At 60.4% G+C, this 11,479-nt stretch overlaps 1 protein-coding gene across 1 annotated transcript in view; it reads left to right on the top strand.

Annotated features, from left to right (window-relative positions):
- BAI1 (brain-specific angiogenesis inhibitor 1) overlaps positions 1 to 11,479 on the top strand; it is a 67,327-nt gene that overhangs the window by 14,965 nt on the left and 40,883 nt on the right. The window contains exons 3-16 of the mRNA XM_006879446.1: positions 308 to 415; positions 865 to 1,029; positions 1,453 to 1,615; positions 1,936 to 2,111; positions 2,383 to 2,547; positions 2,777 to 2,878; positions 3,487 to 3,593; positions 3,786 to 3,980; positions 5,206 to 5,274; positions 5,866 to 5,974; positions 7,326 to 7,469; positions 8,000 to 8,075; positions 8,194 to 8,296; positions 8,405 to 8,448. Of these exons, the coding sequence (XP_006879508.1) occupies positions 308 to 415; positions 865 to 1,029; positions 1,453 to 1,615; positions 1,936 to 2,111; positions 2,383 to 2,547; positions 2,777 to 2,878; positions 3,487 to 3,593; positions 3,786 to 3,980; positions 5,206 to 5,274; positions 5,866 to 5,974; positions 7,326 to 7,469; positions 8,000 to 8,075; positions 8,194 to 8,296; positions 8,405 to 8,448 (1,726 nt within the window). The remainder of the gene's footprint in view (positions 1 to 307; positions 416 to 864; positions 1,030 to 1,452; positions 1,616 to 1,935; positions 2,112 to 2,382; positions 2,548 to 2,776; positions 2,879 to 3,486; positions 3,594 to 3,785; positions 3,981 to 5,205; positions 5,275 to 5,865; positions 5,975 to 7,325; positions 7,470 to 7,999; positions 8,076 to 8,193; positions 8,297 to 8,404; positions 8,449 to 11,479) is intronic.

The raw sequence follows: 11,479 nt of genomic DNA, 5'->3' as shown, positions 1-11,479 counted from the left end.
GGGAGGTGAGAAGAGGGCGGGGCCAGATGGGGGTGAGACCGGGTGAAGAGGGGCGGGGTCGGGAAGAGGGCGGGGACAGAGCAGGCAGGAGGGGACTCGGGCGATTGGACATGTGGTCAGAGATGGAAAGGGGACCTGTGGTGACGGGCACGGGGTCCAGGAGGGAGGGGACCCTCGGTGGTGCTGGGATGTGGTCGGAGGCGGGCAGCCGGCCATCGCCCGGGGTTGCTCACCGTGCCTGGCCAAGGACCGCGGCCCCAGGGCAGTGGACGCCGTCCGAGGGGTCGCTGGCCTCTCCGCCCCGCAGCCGCGGCCCGCACCAACTCCAGGAGCCAGTCCTTGCGGTCCACAGACGCCCGGCGACGCGACGGGGGCGATGAGCTGCAGCATTTCGGGTTCCCGGCGCCTCAGACAGGTGCGCTGGGGGAGGACACCTGCAGGGAGAGGCCAGGGGGAGAGGGGTCTGGGGGGCAGGGCTTTGTGCAGACGTAAAGCGAGGGCTCGCTGCTGATGGTCCGGGAGCTCGGGCGCGAGGCTGCAGGCACTTTCACTGCTGGCCCAGAGGAGGCGGTTCGAATCCCCGGCTCCGTGGGGAAAGGTGGGCGGTGTCCCGTGCGTGGAAGCCCCGCGGGGAGGGGTCGCCCCAGTCGGAAGGACTCCACAGTGAGGGAGCAATGACCAGAGAAAGGCTAACAGTGGGCGGTACACTGACCTGTCCGGTGCGGGGTGAGAAGTGCGAGGGGGCCCAGGAGCAGGACAGGCCCCCGCAGGGCTGCCCAGCCTCTAGGGCACCTGCGGGGGTGTCCCCGGCGGTCTGGCTGGACAGTCCGGCAGGGCGGGCGGTGACCCGGCCTGGGCCCTCAGGCGACCCGGCGGCTGAGGAGTGGTCCCCGTGGAGCGTGTGTTCTAGCACCTGCGGCGAGGGCTGGCAAACCCGCACGCGCTTCTGCGTGTCCTCGTCCTACAGCACCCAGTGCAGCGGGCCCCTGCGCGAGCAGCGCCAGTGCAACAACTCGGCCGTGTGTCCAGGTAGGCGTCCGGGCGGGAGGGCAGAGCCGGGCGCGGTCATGCCGAGAGGCACGATCAGGAGGGGGCGTGGCCGTGCGGGAGGGGCGGGCCGGACGGTGGAGCATGGCCAGGTAGGGCAAGGCCAGGATGGGGCGTGGCCAGGCGGAAGGGGCAGGGCCATGAAGGGCGTGGTCGTATGGAAGGGGCGCGGTCAGGTGGAAGGGGCAGGGCCATAGAGAGGCGGTGTCTGGAAAGGGCAGGGCCTGGCGGGAGAGAGCAGAGCAGAGGCCAGAGCCAGGTAGGCAGGGCGGAGAGAAGGGGTGTGGTCAAGCGAGGGGCGGGGCATCGGGGAGTGGGGGCGGGACCCGGGCCAGGTCGGGAGGCCTGCGGTGTGAGCAGGCTGGAGGGCGGCTGGGGCAGCCACTGCCTTCTCCCTCCCTGTAGTGCATGGAGCCTGGGACGAGTGGTCACCTTGGAGCCTCTGCTCCAGCACTTGTGGCCGCGGTTTCCGGGACCGCACGCGCACCTGCAGGCCCCCCCAGTTCGGGGGAAACCCCTGTGAGGGTCCTGAGAAGCAAACCAAGTTCTGCAACATCGCCCTGTGCCCTGGTAGGTGAGAGGGAGGGCGAGGGAGGAGGGGGGCCTCCAGACCCACCAGCTGTGGGAGGAGTGGAGGGGCAGGGAGGGGGAGGGGGCCCGAATCCTCCTTCTGGGGGCTCATCCCGTCTAGAGTCTCAGACCGTATCCGGAGGAAGCTGGAGGCAAGACCATGTGGTGCCCCTCCAGGGTGTTCACACCGTCCCAGGCTGGCCACCTGGGGAGGGGCTGCTCCCACATGCCCCTGATGGTGGGCACTGTCTGCGGGCTGGCGGTGGGGGGGGCTCCCTGACCCAGGGTGTTCACGCTGGCTCTCCCTCTTGCTCCCCTGGGCCGGGCAGTGGACGGAAACTGGAATGAGTGGTCGAGCTGGAGCACCTGCTCCGCCAGCTGTTCCCAGGGCCGGCAGCAGCGCACGCGGGAGTGCAACGGGCCTTCGTATGGGGGCGCTGAGTGCCAGGGCCACTGGGTGGAGACGCGGGACTGCTTCCTGCAGCAGTGTCCAGGTCAGAGCGTCTCAAGCCAGTGGGCACCAGTGGGCGGGGTGGGGGGATGCATGGCCAGCTCATGTCTTCACATGTCCAGCTCTTGGTTTCTGCATTTGGGCACCCTCCCTGTCCCATGTCCCTGCCTCTTCTGGGCCTCTCGGGGTACCCACGTCCCTCTGTCTCTGGGTGGTCTCAATGACCCTCCCTGTGCTTGTTTTCTGGGCTCTGCGGCTGCTGGCTGTGGGCCCCATCTCTTGCTTGTCCACACCTCACCTGGCGATCCTCGCAGTGGATGGAAAGTGGCAGGCCTGGGCCACCTGGGGCAGCTGCAGTATCACGTGCGGGGGCGGCACACAGCGCCGGGAACGCGTCTGCTCGGGGCCCTTCTTTGGAGGAGCAGCGTGCCAGGGCCCACAGGAAGAGTACCGGCAGTGCAGCGCCCAGCGGTGCCCTGGTGAGCAGCCTGTCCCCACTGTGGTGGAGGGAGGTGGACACTGAGCCCCCGCCTCCAGGATGATGCCAGGTGCTCCAGGCTTCCCTGCTCCAATAAACTCCTCCTGGGACCACAGCTCCCTGGAGGGGCTCAGAACCTGCCCTGGTCTTTCTGAGCTGCCTCCAGCCCTTGACCCCTCATGGCCAGTCCCAAAGCCCCAAACCCCTCACTCTATTGGTGGCCTCGGCAGAGCCGCACGAGATCTGTGATGAGGACAGCTTTGGTGCCGTGATGTGGAAAGAGACACCTGCTGGGGAGGTGGCTGCTGTCAGGTGTCCCCGCAATGCCACAGGTGAGCCCATGTGTCAGGGCAGGTGTGGGTGGACCCATGATCACCTGATCACTGTCCCATCATGGGCACTACTCTGTCCCTAGCAGCCATGGCCACTCAGCCGCTATGGAGGGATGCCAGCTGCCCACTGGGCACTAGGGTTATGACCTCATTCTGTAGCTGTCCCTGCAGATTGAGTGTTCAGTGCCCCACAGATTCTGGGCATGAGGTCAGAGCCGTGCTGCACCTGGGCTGAAGCTCCCGCAGTTCTGTTGCCCTGGCCGCCCTAGCTGCCCGCAGCCACCTCTCTGCCTCCACAAGGCCCCTGGCACCTGTGGGGCCCCCACAGGGTCTCCCAGGCCGCGCTCCAGCAACTGGTCCCCTTGGGTCAGCTCCTGCCGGGGCCTCAGCACTGGCCCACCAGGCTCGCTGTAGCCACTCTGTAACCGCACTGTAGAACTATGTGGACTGAAGGAAAAGAGGCCTGACCACTGTGGCGCCACTGTCCACGGGCCTTCTTGGCCTGGCCCTCCTCTCGGGGCTGGGACATCTTTCCAGAGGAACTTGTGCCGAGGGAGCCGGTGAGGAGAAGAAGGGGGCAAGCTGACCTGGCCTCCTCCTGTCCCCAGGCCTCATCCTGCGACGCTGTGAGCTGGATGAGGAAGGCATCGCCTACTGGGAGCCCCCCACCTACATCCGATGCGTCTCCATTGACTACCGAAACATCCAGATGATGGTGAGGGGCCCGCGTCCCACGCTTGTGTCCCTGGCCATGCTCTGTCCACCCACCTATCTCACAGTCAGCAACCAGGGACCCTCAGGGTGCGCCACAGACATAAGGGGCTCTGGTTGCAGAGGGTCCTCTCGGTGCGGGGTCCCCGCCTCAGCGTGTCCAGCAGGACTGATCCTCTCCTGCTCCCCCTCGCAGACCCGGGAGCACCTGGCAAAGGCTCAGCGCGGGCTTCCAGGGGAAGGCGTCTCTGAGGTCATCCAGACGCTGGTGGAGATCTCTCAGGACGGGGCCAGCTACAGCGGAGACCTGCTCTCCACCATCGATGTCCTGAGGAACATGACAGAGATCTTCCGCAGGGCCTACTACAGCCCCACCCCCGGGGACGTGCAGGTGGGAGTCTGACTGAGGCTGGGTCCAGTCACAGAGCCCCCATTATGCGAGCCCAGCTCACAGGCAGAAACTCCGCCCTGGTCACACACTGAACCTCGATCTCAGTTATATATCTACTGAGCCCTAATCTCAGGTATGGAGTTCTGCTGGCCTACAGACAAGAGCCTGTGTTGCAATCCCGAAGGCACACGGGTTCAAGGCCACCAGCTGCTCCATGGGAGAAAGATGAGCAGTCTCCTCCCGTACGATTAACTGCCTCTGAACACCTGCTGGAGGGTCAGCTGTAGGTCAGCTCCGACTCTACTGTACACAACAACAAACCAACAATCTCAGGTGTATGCTGAGCCCTAATCTCGGGTATATACTGACCCCTAATCCCAGGTGTACACTGAGCCCTAATCTGGAGTGTACACTGAGCCCTAATCTGAGGTGTATACTGAGTCCTAATCGCAGGTGTACACTGAGCCCTCTTCCCAGGTGTACACTGAGTCCTACCCTAGGTTATATACAGACCCCTAAAGATGCTGCATTGACATAGTAACTGGGGCAGTGGGTGTAGGTGTGTGGGAGTCAGTGAGACCAGCACAAGACAGGGCAGGCTTCAGAGCTGCTGTACACAGCATCGCTGTGAGTCGCAGGTGACTCAACAACACCTAACAACAATGATCTCGGTTATATACTGAGCCCTAATCTCATTTCTAAACTAAGCCTTGGTCCTGCTCATAATTAGAAACCTGATTCTGATCATATGCTGGCCCCTGACCCTGGTCAGACACTACAAACCCTCATCTTGAAAACAATCCCAAGTCCCACTCCTGGTCACACACTGAGCCCTGACTTGGCGAGACACTGAACCCTAAATCTGGTCATGACCAGAAGCCTGATTTGTCATGTACTGGGCCCTGAGCTGATCAACACACGGGCCCTGAACTGGTCATGTGACCACCCTTGGTTACACCCTGGGCCCTGGGCTGATCACGTGACCACCCTTGGTTACACAGCGGTTCCTGATCTCTGTTACAAACAGCCCCTCCACGTGGCACTTTGTCATAGCGGGACCTCTGCCTGAGCCTGGGTCCAGGTCTCACACTGTGGTCACAAGCTGAGCTCCTGGTCACACAGTGTGTCCTTGACCTGGCACATGGGACCCTGGTCATCGTCATGGCTGAGCCCCTGACCAGGGCATCTTCCGGGCCTCTCACCAGCTCTTCCTCTTCTTTTTCAGAACTTTGTTCAGATCATCAGCAACCTGCTTGTGGAGGAGAATCGGGACAAGTGGGAGGAGGCCCAGCTGGTGCGGACAGAGTTGGGGCCTCGTGGTCACAAGGCGTCGGGGCAGGGGCAGGGCAGGGCATCCCCCGACACCCTCTGCATAGCCCGCTGTGTGACCCGAGGGAGCCCCCGAACCCCCCAGCCCCAGTTTCCCCTTCCTGGACTATGATAGCATATCTCTCAGCACTGCCGAGAGCTGGGGAGACTGACAGGCCCGGGGTACACACCGAGGGACCAGTACAGGGCGAACCTCTGATCTGGCACAGCAGTCAGGCCTGACTCACTCTGGCCACCTTGTGTCCTGGCCAGGGCACTGGTGGGTGCTGCAGTACCAGAGACCACCATCATCTGCAGGGTGCTGGCAGCTGCCCTCCACCACTCAGAGCCACCTGCCTCCAAGGGCCAGAACACAGCAGACCCTTGGCCTCAATGTTCTCATCTGCAGAATGGGGTGAACAGTAGGAGCACTTGCTACACAAGTCAGACATCAGTGTTCACAGGGTGGGCAGCGATCCACACACCTGAGAAGGGAATGGTGGCAGTCAGGAGGCAAGACAGGCAGAGGAAGGATAAGTGCCACCTCAGCTTCCCTGACCATAACCCTGCCCGCCAGGTGGGCCCCAACGCCAAGGAGCTGTTCCGCCTGGTGGAGGACTTTGTCGATGTCATCGGCTTCCGCATGAAGGACCTCCGAGACGCCTACCAGGTGACAGACAACCTGGGTAAGCCCCTGCCCTTGCTTGACTGACTGCCCCACCAGGCCTGGACAGGGCCCTTCCTGCCTCATCTTCCAATGATACAGACCAGAAACCCCCAGGACCCCTGTCCCTCTCTCAGGCCAATTCCCTCTGTCTAATGCTGTCAGCCCCGAGTCCACTGAGGGAGTCAGCAGGGGTCATCTCGGACCCTGACTTCAATGAGACCAAGAAACCTCGGCCCCAGGAGTCAAACCCAGGAACCCCACTCCACAGCCAGCCCTTTCGAAGTCCCCAGAGAGAAAAGACTCACTCCTCCCCATCACAGTCTACTCTTAGAGTCTGAGGGGACCAGGCACTTGTCCCCTCTCTGCCTACAAACTCCGGTCAGAACCCTCCTCACAGCTGTGGTGGCTTCGCCCCAGAAAGTGACAGGGCTATGCAGAGGTCACATCAGAGGCAGGGTCAGCCCAATTGTCTTGGGGTGCTCCCATTCCTTCCCTTTTTTGGCTTGGCTGACCCAGCCATTTCTAGATGAGGCACATGTGGCCCCTAGAAGAGAGGACCATCTAAGAAGTCCAGCCTGTCCCTGGCAGGCTCAACTGCAGTCCTTGCTTCCCTGCCCAAGGATCCAGGTGGCCTCGGGCCCCCCATTTTGTCCTGTCCTGCCCATCACCCCTGCTGCCCTGTCCTTTCCTGCCCCTCTACCCCATCCCCTAAAACTCCCTTGGCTTGCCTGTCAGAGCACAGCACCCTGACAACCTCATGCCCCTAGGACCTTTGTCTCCCTGCTTGCCCTCCCTGAGCTCCACCCCTGCAGGCCCCCTCCAGGAAGGACGCCTGGCTTTCCTCTTGTCCTGAGGCTCATCCCTAGGGTGATGCTGGGAGGTGGGGTGTCAAGTAATCCAGCCCCACAGGTGGCCAGGTGTCCTCTCTGTAGAGGTAGCTGGGGGCTGGTGTTTCAGGGGCCGAGTGGCAAAGAGGTTCTGGTGTAGGGGGGAGGCTGGGACAGAGTCCCACAGGAGGCGTGGGAGGCCAATGAACAGAGTCATGAATCTCTTCACACTGGGGTAGGGAAAGAGCCTTGGAGGCCAGATCAGATCCCGCTCTCGGAGGAGGGTGACTTGGACCAGATGGCGCAGTCTATGCCTGCTGGCCCATGCTGTCCTGTTCTCAACATCTCCAGTTCGTGCCTGCCCAGACACTAGTGTGTGGGAGGGGTCAAGGTTGGCAGAGCCTGGAGGGCTGAGGCTGTTGGTCTTGGAGGGAACACCAGCCCTGAACCCTTAAGCTCTCCTCCATCCCTGCATCTGACCCTCCAGCTGCTTCTCATGTCTCTTTGTCTTTCTGTCTATCTGTCCTTCCCCCTCTCCCACAGTCCTCAGCATCCATAAGCTTCCAGCCAGCAGGGCCATGGACATCAGCTTCCCCATGAAGGGCTGGCGGGCCACTGGTGGCTGGGCCAAAGTGCCTGAGGACAGGGTTACTGTGTCTAAGAGTGTCTTCTCCACGGGGCTGGCAGGTGGGGCTCTGGTCATCGAAGAGGCTGGCAGGGAGGCTCCAGCTGTTGGAGGGGGCTGGCAGGTGGGGTTCCAGTCATAGGGGGTGGCGGGTGGGGCTCCAGCTGTGGGAGGATGGCAGGTGGAGCTCCAGCCGTTAGAGGTTGGATATCAGGTGGGAAGACAGCTGGCAGGTCCGGACCCTGGCTGTGGAGGTGAGGCCAGGCAGATGGGGGTTCTGGCCATGGGGGAGATGCTAGATAAGGTTTCTTGGAGCCATGTACATGTACCCAAGGTTGTCCGGCTCCCTCCTCAGGCAGCTCTCCTAGGCCCCCTAGAATAGTCTTTGGGGAGCCCCTGCAGAATCTAACCCCGTGCTCTTTGCCCCATTAGGAGGCCCCTGGGACTCTTCACTGAATGGGCAAAGGGCCACTTCACCACAGGGAGGGAAACTGAGGCTGAGCGAGGGAGAGGACACGGACCCTCCTGGTGGGTGTGGGACTGGGAGGGCTGGGAGGGTGCTGGGGGAGAACTGACAGCACCTACCCTCCAGAGACAGATGACTCGTCCGTGTTCGTGGTGGGCACTGTGCTGTATCGCAACCTGGGAAGCTTCCTGGCTCTGCAGAGGTAAGTGCCAGCTGGCAGGTGTGGGGAGGGCACGGAGGAGCTGGGTGGCAGAGCATGGGACCCCGCATGGGATGCAGGGCAGCACCCATTACAAACTCTGCCCCTTCTCCATCCACAGGAACACCACTGTCCTCAACTCCAAGGTCATCTCCGTGACCGTGAAGCCACCCCCTCGCTCCCTGCTCACGCCCCTGGAGATTGAGTTTGCACACATGCACAATGTGAGTGGCCTGGTCATCATGGCTCCCTGCTTGTTTTGCTCAAGCTCTCCGTGGTGTAGGCAGGGCTCCCCTCACACTAGGCTGACCCCTGTCCCCTCTTCTCTCCAGGGCACCACCAACCAGACCTGCATCCTGTGGGACGAAACGGACATGTGAGTGCACTGGGTGACAGGAGGCAGGGGGCACCGAGGGAGGGGCGCAGGCTTTGATTTTCAGTGCCTTCTCTGTGAACCTGGGCTCTGATGTGCCCTCCCTCACCCATGTCTGGAACCCAGTGGCCTGGCATCAGCCCTCAGATGTTTAAAGTTAGGGCAGGAGAGGAGTGATGGGCTGGGGGGCCTGCCCCATCTGATCCCCTGACGTCAGGGACAGCTGGTACAATGACCCCGGCAGATGGGCAGAGGGGGAAATGGTCAGGACCAGGTAGACCTGTGGAAGGTGTGCCTGGGGCCTGTGGCTGCTACATCGACCTTTGGCCAGTACAGTACAGACAAGCTGAACAGGTCCTCAGTCCCCAAAGGGCCCAAAGTAGGGGTCAGGATGATGGTCAGGGCTGCGGGCTTGTTGCCTCAACCGAGCAGGGTAAAGGGATGAATGGCGAGGTCCTTCAGCATAAAGAGGAAGAGATTGGCAAAGGCCCCGTCTGTCCACTCAGAGGTGGGGTCAGGATTCCGAGGGGCTGAGGACAGTCTCTGCCCCACAGGCCCCATGGAATGTGGTGTGTGCGATCAAGGTGGGGACAGGGAGCTGATGTCATTGTCACCCCTCACTGCCCTGGCGCCACCAGCCCCTCAGGCCTCCTCAGGCACTGGAGGTCCACACAGCCAGTCCTTTGAGCTGAGGGTAATGTCCAGAGTGTCTGTGAGAGCTTCCTTGGGCAGCTGACACTGAAGGAGGACATTCGTGCCAGGGAGGGAGGGGCTCCAGGCCAAAGGCGCAGGTCAAACAGGAGCCTGGAGATGGGAAGGTGTGGAGAGGAGCGGGAGCTGTGCCCGGAAAGGACAGACACTGGAAGAGGGCTGGGGAGCTGGGCATTCAGCAGAGGCGGGGCCGTGGGGGACAGGGACGTAATAAGGGATCACAGGGTCAATTTATGGACAGTCATATGTTATATATGGAAGTCATATATGGAAGAGATGATTGTCATTAACCCCCATCCAATCTCATCCTTCCTCCATCCATCCACCGTTCACCACCCATGGAGTAATCCACCCATCTGCCATCCACCCACCATCCATCTATGCGTCTGTCTGTTCATCTATTAATCTATCCACCATCCATCCATCCTTCTGTCTGTCACCCATCTATTCATCCATCAGTATACAGCTACCATCCATCCCTCCTCCCATCCATCATCCATTGTCAATCTACCACCCACCATCCATCCACCATCCATATAGCTTCCAATCATCAACTGTCAGACTACCAGATATCATTCATCAGTCCATCCACCATCCAGCCATCCATCCCTCCACATCTCTCCCCAGCCATCCACCCACCATCCGTCCATCCATGCATTTACCGTCTATTCAACTATCACCTGATTTCTGAGTACCAGTGAGCACTGCTCTATAAGGTCCTGGCCCTCAGGATTCCCCTGAAGTGAGGAAAGACAGTAACAAAGAAAGAAAAGCTTCAGTATGCGTGTGCTATCTATGCCGTCACAGAATCCTCTCTGGGAGGTAGTGTTTGAGTAGGGCCCAACAAGTCTAGTGCTGAGCACACAATGTCTGGGAAAAGCATCTTGGCAGAAGGAACAGCCAGTGCAAAGGCCCAAAAGTATGAATGTGTCACAACCAGAAGTAAGGAGATTGGGATTCCCAGGGGTGGGAGTGTCCAGGCCACGCCTTGTGGCTTTGTGGTCCCTGCATGACAGGCCCAGGGACAGTTCCCACCAGGTTTGGAGGTGTGGCTGGGGGCTGGGCTGAGAAGTGAAAAGATGAACTCTACTGGAGACAGGGCCTCTGGCTTGAGAGGTGTTGACTTACCACCTGTGGGATTTGTAAATGATGCCAGCCTTTGTACAAAGGGGGAACCAGAGAAGAATGAGGAGAAACCCATGCATGACCACCCTGTCCTCCCTGCTCACAAACAGCCCGGGCCAGTCCTGCTGACCCCTCAGCGTTCGACTCGGTGCTGGCGCTGGCTGATGTCTCTTCTTCCAGGACCTGGCCCAGGCAGCAGGCTGTGACTGTGGGGACACCTCTAGTCCAGTCTGAAGTGTCAGTCTTGGGGGCACGGGGAGTGTGACTTCTCAGGTTTTTGGAGGTCTGCCTCAGTCATGCTTACTCCCTCTGGACCCCAGATGCATGTGGACATGTGACTGGACAGACTGGGGTCTGTAGACAGTGAGGAATGGAGGAACAATGTGTGACCTGGCAGTGGGTGACGACACCACCCTGGGAACTGCCTACAAGGCTTGTGTGTTCTGGGAGAGCTTCTGAAAGAGGTGGAGGTCCAGCTGGTGATGCCTGCACTGACCCTAGCCAGGCAGCCCGGTGTGAGGGCAGGACCAAAGGCACAGGCTGTGGGTGGTGCTGGCTTTGGCACCTTCTTGGTCCCTCCCCTCTTCTCTCCTGGCTGGGAGAGACCACCCCCACGTTAGGAATCAACCCCAGAGAAAAAGCTACACTCCTGGTGTCCTGTGTGTCTCAGTAGGATCGCCTTGGGATTTTCAGAGCTGGCTTTCCAGAAGGGCATCTCTTCTGAGTGCCTCTGGACTTGAACCTCTGACCTTAGGGTTACACACTGAGCCTTGATCTTGTTCACACACTAAGCCCTGATTCTGGTCATACATTGAAGCCTAATTCTGGTCTCACATTGAGCTCTGGCCCTGGTTATATTCTAAACCTTAATCCCGGTCAAACTCTGAGCTCTGATCCTGGTCACACACTGAGCCCTGACCCTAGTTACACCTTGATCCTGTTCACACTCAGCTCTGATTCCAGATACACAGTAACTCTCATCCTGAACATTCCGCCCTGATCCAGCTGTCACACAATCCTGAACCTGATCATGCGCTGAGCCCTGGTCCTCGTCACAAACTGAACCATAATTCTGGTCACACACTGACTCCTGGTCCTGGTCACACACTGAGCCGCGATCCTGGTCACACACTGACTCCTGGTCCTGGTCACACACTGACTCCTGGTCCTGGTCACACACTGACTCCTGGTCCTGGTC

The sequence above is a fragment of the Elephantulus edwardii genome, unplaced genomic scaffold, assembly GCF_000299155.1.
Source record: "Elephantulus edwardii isolate Elephantulus edwardi_28Jun2011 unplaced genomic scaffold, EleEdw1.0 scaffold00003, whole genome shotgun sequence".
Classification (NCBI taxonomy): domain Eukaryota; kingdom Metazoa; phylum Chordata; class Mammalia; order Macroscelidea; family Macroscelididae; genus Elephantulus; species Elephantulus edwardii.
Note: the sequence above shows the minus strand (reverse complement) of the source record. Positions and strands in the feature narration are given on the sequence as shown.